This window comes from Amblyomma maculatum, chromosome 6 (genome assembly GCF_055883805.1).
Source record: "Amblyomma maculatum isolate TAMU_Amacu chromosome 6, ASM5588380v1, whole genome shotgun sequence".
In the NCBI taxonomy this organism is placed as follows: domain Eukaryota; kingdom Metazoa; phylum Arthropoda; class Arachnida; order Ixodida; family Ixodidae; genus Amblyomma; species Amblyomma maculatum.
In genome coordinates this window covers 33,611,936-33,620,751 of record NC_139349.1, presented here as the reverse complement: position 1 = coordinate 33,620,751, position 8,816 = coordinate 33,611,936, and the positions used below count along the sequence as shown (strand labels likewise).

The following is an 8,816-nucleotide window of genomic DNA, read 5'->3' as shown; positions in this document are numbered from 1 at the left end:
ATGATCCAAGCATGTTTCAACAGGTCTCAGCTTGCAAGTGATCGCGCGTTCAACGAGACAAATAATATTGTTACGACGGGGGAAAGACGTCATCGCTGAACAAGACGACAGGGCAGGGAGCTCAGCTGGTCAACGGCTGCGCGTCCGGCACGAGGGTCTTTTTCCAACGTCTTTCTCCTTCACTTGTGTCCTAAACTTCATCTTCTTCTGTACTGTTACAATATATAATATCAGCAGAAGAAAACAAAACAAGTGTGATGAAGGGGGAGATATAAACACCGCTAGCAACGAAGAAGCAAGTTCTTTCTTGTACGGCCTTTCGCATGTCTTGTGCAACAAGTACATCTTATAACACTTGTACAATAAAAAAAGGCATACACTTGTGAAAACAATGTGTTATTTCACTTTCTGCTTTAATGACCACCTTTTATAGAGCTTGAAGTTCTATTTATTTTTGTTTCACAGGGGCGTCCTCGATTAAGAGAACACTGCTTTTGCAAAGCCGAGCTGGACACTCACAGAAGGGTAGCTAGCCACAGAGTTGAAAATTTAGCCAGCCCAGATACACTGTGGGGTGGCCTGGTAATACTGAAGTTTGTACGAGTCTTACCTCAATGACGTATGCCAAAATGCCTTGATTGGCCCTAAATATTTCTCGTATTCTACACCTGTTCGTTATCACCAAGTGGAGAACTTGTCAGCGGCATGCGGCGAATTCCGGCTAGAAAAATATAGGGGGCATTTTTCTGTAATTTACAGGTTCATCTCAGACGCTGTGGTCTCATTCTACATCAGTTGAGCGGAGCAGTCCCAGTGGTCATTGCGATGCCCGTCGTTTGGGCTCGGAGACTGGATAACCAAAACGATTGTTCTCGATAAACATAGGGTCTTGAAGTTCAAGCCGCTGCCAGAAACCGTCTATATCCAGAGGAGCGGCGTGGCCTCCGTATTCTTCGGGCAGCATGCTTGGTGGCATTTCCTTGTGCAGTTCATTATAGTCAGTGCCATGGAAGTGGATCTGTTTGAAATAAAAATCGGCACATTCGGCGAAAGTTTGCCTTGGTTTTTAAAAATACAATGTACGTTTGAGTAAAGCCGAGTCTTTTGCGTAACCTAGACGTTGTAAACTCCGTTGAAATTTTTTCATTCTTGCAGATTGCCGGCATGAAAAATGAAATTATGAGCATTACTATCAACGCTAATTGCTACAACCACCAGTGCTAATATTTGAATGAACGATGTGCGTAGAAAACACCTGAACCACTCAACCACAAGCAATGCTCAAAGTGCATCTTCTGACAGCCTTTCTATTACTGGCCAGCCTTGCAACATACGAGGCAGTTATATACCATACCGTGTAGCCTGCATTGCGTGTTTAGCAGCGGCAAGCCCTTGAGCATGTGGTTTTCATTGGTATACTGTGCGGAAAAAAACATCAGCGGCATAAAACATGATGCTTACAGAAAAAGTATAAAAAATCTGCTTACCCTCTTGGCCATCTTCTGTTTGAGGAAAGGCCTCACTATGGCTAAGAGAAAGTATATGGCTCTGGACTGACGAACCACATGCAGAGCTTTCAGTCGCATTGGCATACAGTTCTGGAAGGAAGGAAGAGATTGGGATGAGAAAAGAATGCTTAGCTCCAATGGAAACATCGAGACATTTTCTAAAAGCAGTTTCCAGAAACATTGCAAAGCTGTAAATCTATTATTTTCAAGCTATGCTTACCGACTCAGGGTCACTGTATATTTCAAATAATTTAAAAGGTGTGCTTCTGTACACCACCCGCAAGGAAACCACATTTTTTAATATGATGTAAACGTGATGCGGCCTATATGCAGCGCAGAGGTAACAATAGCGTAATAATAATGGTAATAATAACAGTAGTGGAAGCCGAAAAGAGTGCAGTAAGAGTCAGGTTATTTGTTATTTTCTTCTTCTGCACACCTGTTCATCACAAGTTGACCGTCGACTAGACGGACGACGTGTAGTTCTTACAGAAGCGAGGCACAGTGCACTCAGAGCAACAGACAGAACTTAATCTTCACATAACAGCAACAACAAGCAATACAGAAGCGTATTTGCAAAGGCAAATTCACTTCTGTGCAAAGACTGGCTCAAGATCACGCGTAGCTGCACGCGCTGGCACGCTGAGCAGCACTAGAACTCAACTCTGAAGCAGGGCCTGCTTGCTTCTATAGTCGAAGCACAATCCTGCCAGTGTTGCCAAATGTCGGTGAGCAAAAGTAGCTAGATGGCAGCGTGAAAGTAGCTAAAAGTAGCTAAAAAATCAAGCAAGGAGCTAAAAGTAGCTAGATTTTTTCTTAAGAAATTTTATTTTATATTTTGCATATATAACGCATTTATAGGCAGCTCTATTATTGTAAAAATTAAACACAGCTATCAAGATATGGTTTCCTGCAGGCGACTAGGCATGACAAGTGCTAACTAACGAATAACGAATGATGAATGTGCTCAGGTTTCGATTCCGATAATTTAGGCAGACGATTTTGCAAAGCGTTAAGGCTTGCGCGCTAAGAAAAGACGAGGTGCGAATGCATCACTGCTCTGTAAACATGTAAAGAACAGTCGTTTATCTACTTTTTGCACGTACACAGAAGCCTATGAATGGAGAGCTATGAAAGGTGTAATGACTGTCCAGGCACGGCCGCTCATTGAGCGGCCGTGGCCCAGGCGATATCTTCAGTCCGCGACTCGGCGTAACTCGGACCGGTGGGCCTCTTGGCCTCTTATCCGCTCGGTGCTGACCGCGCATGATCCGCAGAGAGAGTCGAATCAGACAATCGATTCCAGGCGCCTTATGGTAGCCGTGCAAAGAACGTTAAGAGTTTAAATAATAGGAATGCGTACACACATGCACAATAGTGTACCGCGAGCACGACTTCGATGCTCATCGGAGCCCCAGCGCTGCGCGATAGGCGACACCCATCAGAAGCTGCGCCGCCGCATCAGCCGCATCGCCTCGCCTCTTTACTTTGTGAGCTATTTTTTTCTTTTTCCCATTGAGGCGGACATGAAGGAAGCTCATGGAGGCAGAGGCGGTGAGGCATACCAACACCCTTTAAGTGGCGCCTTGTATTGCATCCTCCTCTCTCTTTTCAAGTGTTTCCTTCTTTCTCGCAGGATATCTTTGTCTGGTTTGCGTCTTGTTTAAAAACTACCAGATGACGCTATGTGCCTGACGTCAGTTTCATCATGTGTAGCATGATGTGTAGCGTCTGTGGGAAGATTTTTCACGCCAAAATAGTAATTTTCCGAAATGTAGCCAGATTTAAGCTAGATTTCACCAAAATAGCTAGATTTGTAGCTAGATTTTAAAGAAAAGAGCTAAAACAGCTACTCGTAGCTAAACTACCTTTCTTGGTAGCTAGTTGAGTACAAAAGTAGTTAAATCTAGCTACAAGGTAGCTAAATTGGCAACACTGAATCCTGCAGAACCGACAATCGCGGCGCGATGCGCTCTTATGAGAGTTGCGCTGATGAAGAGCGCGAGCCCTGCAGCACGCGCGAACATGTCCTCACGCGCTGTCTCCCCAAGGTCGCGATAAGAGAGGAGAGACTAGCTCGAGCAGCGGGACGCAGACGCTGGAGAGCGCGTCTTCTCTCTCTACTAGAACCGCTCCGTGCCTTCCGTCGTGGTCTGTCGCCAGACAGCCTGGCGCTTGGGTCGACAAGGGCGAGGAGGTACTGCGGCGCGTGCGAAAGTGCGCATTCGGCCGTGCTTCACACGCGAAGCATTGAGATATTTTTTTTTTCGTTTGCGACGTTTTCTTGGACAGGCTCGCTGAAACTGTACACATCACTCTCAATTAATTTGTTTAACACATATATTTGTACATTTCATCTATATCCTGCCATATTTTAGTGCGAAGGTACTCATACCCTCAATATCACCGGCCAAGAATCTTGTTCGATCTTGGTTTGTGCCGTCGCTCCGATTCCCTAACTGTTTCGTGAGGTCAATATCACGGAGCCTCGTCAGTAATTCAAACTAGCGGCTCCAAAGAGTGAGTATCAAAGACGGGTTTTTCAAGCTCGCAACCCAACGGAGAGATAGAGCGACTGAACTATGTGACTGTCCACAAACTTTTGCAGTGCTTTCACATTAAAAAGGAAGGTATTCGAACAGGTCGGGTCCGACCCCGAGTACGCGTTTACTTGCACGAATTAGTAAAACATTTGTAAGCTTACATGACGTCATCACGGGAAAGATGATGACTAATCTGTTCATCGAGTATCTTGTGGAAACGTTAAACAATCGGGTATCTCCTGTAAAAATAGCAATTGCATGTACCGAGTTAAAACAAGCAAGGCGATAAAAGTCCGTGCTTTTGCACTATAAGTCGTTTCACAGAGATAACTCCGGCCAATTATCACCTACTGGTTTTGTTATGGAGTGGACAAGGGTAGAGGATCGAGTGAGCGGCTCGTTAATCAAACGTAGTTTCCATGGCTGTTGGCTTTTAGTTGCTGCTGTGGCATGGTCACCAGGCAAGTTAGAGGCAACGCTCGCGCGATTAGAGCACAGGTCGTGTTTGATACGTCGAGGGTATTGTTCTTGAATCTTTTTCATTACCCTGTCAAAAGGGCGTAACGTTGTAGCGAATATACAACTACTCCGTTCTGAGTGCTATCTTACTTGGAGGTATTCAAAGAAACGTCGTGTGAGGACGAGGTTGTACGACAGAAGGCTGTTGAGTGTGTATCCCGCCGAATCAACCAGTATGCTGACCCCGGCTGTCTGAGAGGTCGTATCTGCTGCCATGTACTCCAGACAAACAAGCAGTGCTTTAAGGGCCGGTTCGAATGTCCTTCTATCAGGAACCCAGACACCTGCAAAAAGAAGTAGGAAAGGCATTTTCAGCACATGGAAAGCGGAGAACAATGACATATTTAAGCAGAGCCTACACTCCCCGGCAATGCAAGACAGTCAGGTGCTTTTTCTCGTTTTGGAGCGTCCAGTGGTCTAGCATTGGAGAGGAAATCTTCTGATTAGTCCTATCTAAACATGGGCATATATTGATTTTCATTTCCAGTTATTGTGCTGGGCTAATGAACCCGAGGCCATGGTTGCCGCGTTTCGATACAGCTAAATGCAGGCTTCATTCTGTAGAACCTGCAAAAATAGCATACTTGCAAAAGGATATGGCACTATTATGCGAGTTCCTTATGCGTCTCGAAACCATGATGAGGTTTTTGACGAAACGTTGAAGCGGTATGAGACGGAATGAGTCGCACTGAACATCACGGTTGAGGCCATCAAGCTTCCAGTTACTGAATCCACTGCTTAGGATTTTTACTGATTGTCGACTATTCCTTGGTCGTGAACCGACACGAAGCGAATGTGCGTACTATGCAGCTCCGTATCACTCGTTCGTAGTACTCGACGTCTTAGTGAGGGACATAGGGAGGTAAGGTAAGAGGGAAAGCGATGTGCAGGACGTTGCCATATCTTATGAAACTACAGATTCTTAATTACATTTACAACCTGAGCGATGTTTTTCCTTTTGAACTCAACGACAACCGTTAGTCTCTGAAGAGTCAGCTTTACCACCGAAGAGACAAACTGCGGGAAAAATCAGCCCAGGCGCAGATTTCAAGGCCTAAAGGTTCCTCCCACTATATCTTGCTGTGCACTGATTTTTCACCAACTTTGCGGCGATGTATACATGATGCTTTTTGAGCGACGCATATAGGTGAGTTATGTGGTGCTCATGAAGAATATACGCTATTTCATTTCGTTGCTTTAAGTGTCGCATTGCGTTCACGTTATGTGGAGGCAAAGTTGACCTGATGTTGCCAAACGGCCGGTTGCAGTCGCATCTCCGTTGGCTCGAAGAAGACCGGCGCTTTATCGCCTTGCTCGGCAACAAGACGCCCCACACCCACAGCAGCGGCGAGGAAAGGAATGAGCGTATATGTATTCCGGCGGTAGGTTTCGAAGTTCACAACACTCAAGATGACGACTGTGGCTGCTGTGAACCTCCGTGCGTCAACGCACACGCGGCTCGATTACACTTTTCGCGCGAATAACGATGCTAAAAGTGTATCGTCCATGTTGGAAGGAGTATGAAAGAGCTGTGTAACCATGAAAATACCGAGCACTGCAAAAATATTGGCAAATATTGGAGAAATGGCGAGAGGCCTACAACGCGCCTTCCGTGCTTCCGATATAAACCACGTATTCGAAAGGTTGAACCAGTCGTTGTAGGGGTGCTCTCCTCGGACGAACAGTTGCGCACAAATTAGTGATTCGTTACAGGCTACGAAACAAAGGGACGGTTCGTAGTCTGGAAAATGACTTGTTGTTGTGGCAATGTGGTTAATCTCGAAAGACCCATTTTTAGCACAACAAGCGCGGTCTGTGTGGCGTGCATACCCACTATTCCCCCAGTAGTTAAGCCTCCGGAGCCACAAGAAGCTGGGCTGTTTGGCTGCTGCATATTGCCACCTATAGCATTGCCAGGTGGCACCTTTCAGAAAGAGAAAGGACGACGAGGAGTTAGTCACGCTTTCGCATATGGGCCGTTACCAACGTTCCCCTTGGCCAAACCCCCCTTATTACAGTCCCATGCTTTCGTGTCTGGCCCCTGGTCGCAGAGTACGTGACACTTTAGTGCAGATGATATTTGAAACAGCACACATTTGCAGTAACAGCATGGCATGCCCAAGAAATCACTTGCAGTAATTACGAAATGCTTCTGTAGAGGACCAGCAATACTGGCTAATTAATTCAATCATAAGCCCAGCCATATGGTTACAAAGCTATGCGGCTCTCGCGAATTTCCTAGCTGAAAAAAATTCAACTTGACGTGGGGTTCGAACCTGTGACCTCCGCCTGTCCCAGGAAATCGCTCTATGAACTGAGCTGACCAGAACGGTCAGCAGAGCAAATAGTATTGCACGAGGTTTTTACCAATAACTCGATGTGGGAACAATGTTATTTCAAAATTCTGGATGATCCAGCAGAATGGAATGAAATCGCGGTAATTACAAAAGCATTCCGGAGGCGCTACCTGCAGTGACAACCGAGCCAATGCACCGAAATGCTTGCAACACATTTGTACTGGTCTAAAGCACACAAAGCAGATGGAACTCCTAACTCTAACGCAACGCTGTCAGAACTCAGGGATTGCTCTACGCGAAGGAGAGTGGCAAATCCCACGACGCTCTCCCGATGGGCATGACAGCTGCACATGCTCATTTGCTTGGGTGCGCTGCACGCAGAAATTGACCTTCGAATGATATCATTAAAACTATACAGAAGGCTGCACATCATCCGTCCATCGAAACTGATTTGCTCACCGTTTACCATGCTTTTTTTTTTTTTTTTTTAGGCTCGTTTCCGGTTTCCGGGGTTTAACGTCCAAGTAAATACGCATGCCTTGTACATTTTTATCGTTTTTTGGAGCTTAAAGTCAATTGGGTTAGGATTATGGTTTATGGAGTTTAACGTCTGAGAGGCTGCGAAGAACACTTAGTGGAGAGTTCGGGCGATTTCGACTGCCAGGGTTTCTTTAACGTACACTGAGAATTTATGGGCCTAAACTATAGCGGTACGCTGGGGTTTTCATATAGCCAACGCGAGGGCTTCCTCGGCGTTGCGCCAGGAGATGAGCGGTAGCGAATATTGCGCAACAGACACTTCACGCCTTTTGGACTGACCCATATATCTTTTGGCATGGGCGTTTGCGCAGAGTTTACCGTCTTTATCTGAAGCCTTGGCCTGCAAAATATATGCTGATATTTGCTCTCTGCGAGCTCGGCTGTCTGGCACAGATATCCTACTCGCACTCCCCATCACTGCTCACCCCTTCTTAATTGTTCCACAAATCCTGAGGGAGCATTTTTTTTTATTGCACTAGAAGGTGCTCAGTAAAATATGATATGTATCTTGACCGCGAGCGACAAAACGATAATGCAACGCTTCATAGAGAAAAGAAAAAAAAAAGCAATAAAATTTCAACCAGCCAGTTCTTCCAAGTGAAATTTTGTTCATTCCGCCCTATATTAACAGTACTACATTGGGAAGCCACAGTCTCACCGATTTTCGAGTGCATTGATCAGTTGCATTTACAGGTTGCTTCACTCGATTCCTGCTCACTATACAGAATTTACTAGTGTGTCCATAAAAAGAGTATTGCTCGAAAGAAATAGGCAGGAAAGAAAACGAAAAAAAAAAAAAAAGAACTGAGCGACACACAAGCTCCGCGTTTAAGAATGTGACGCGAAAGCATTAATGACTCCCACCTGTGGCTCCACTTGCAGTTCCTCGTTCACATATGCAGGTTCCGCTCATTTAATTACAAATTCCTTAATTTGTGCCTCAAAAAAAAAAAAGGGGCGCTTAAGGCTACTTAAGACTCCTATGAATGCGAGGGCAATTCAGTTTAATCCAAATTAATCCACCCTAGTCCAAAGTAATTACTCTTAATCCAATGTAATACGCCAGTCACTCTAAATCGCAGTAGTTGTGCACTTCGTTGTCGCTGAATAATCAACAATTTCCGGTAGGCTACGTATAGGCACTAAACTTTTCATTACTATAAATAAAAAAGCTTTAAGCACTCGTATTATCGAGGTTTACGCGTGCTGATTCATCAGTGAGCCCATGAGGCCCTGCGCAAGTCACCATCTCCTTTCATTCTCTTGTCCGTGCACGAAATGAGTTGCTCTCTCTTCACTTTATTTACATAATACTGCAGATTTCATGTGGTCCAAGCAGGACCACATGAGATCCTTCGTACAGAAGATTGTTCGGGATACTCATAATTCAATATGTCGGATATGGAATT

The 8,816-nt window shown here is 45.3% G+C and overlaps 1 protein-coding gene across 2 annotated transcripts in view; it reads right to left on the bottom strand.

Moving 5' to 3' along the window:
* Positions 1–378: 378 nt before the first annotated feature.
* LOC146185446 (alpha-tocopherol transfer protein-like) overlaps positions 379–8,816 on the bottom strand; it is a 12,325-nt gene continuing 3,887 nt past the window's right edge. For both annotated transcript variants that reach the window (XM_084605530.1, XM_084605529.1), the window contains 3 exons: positions 4,661–4,854; positions 1,488–1,598; positions 379–1,018 (listed from right to left, as the gene is read on the bottom strand). In XM_084605530.1, coding sequence (XP_084461656.1) covers positions 818–1,018; positions 1,488–1,598; positions 4,661–4,854 — 506 coding nt within the window. In that variant the 3' untranslated portion in view covers positions 379–817. The remainder of the gene's footprint in view (positions 1,019–1,487; positions 1,599–4,660; positions 4,855–8,816) is intronic.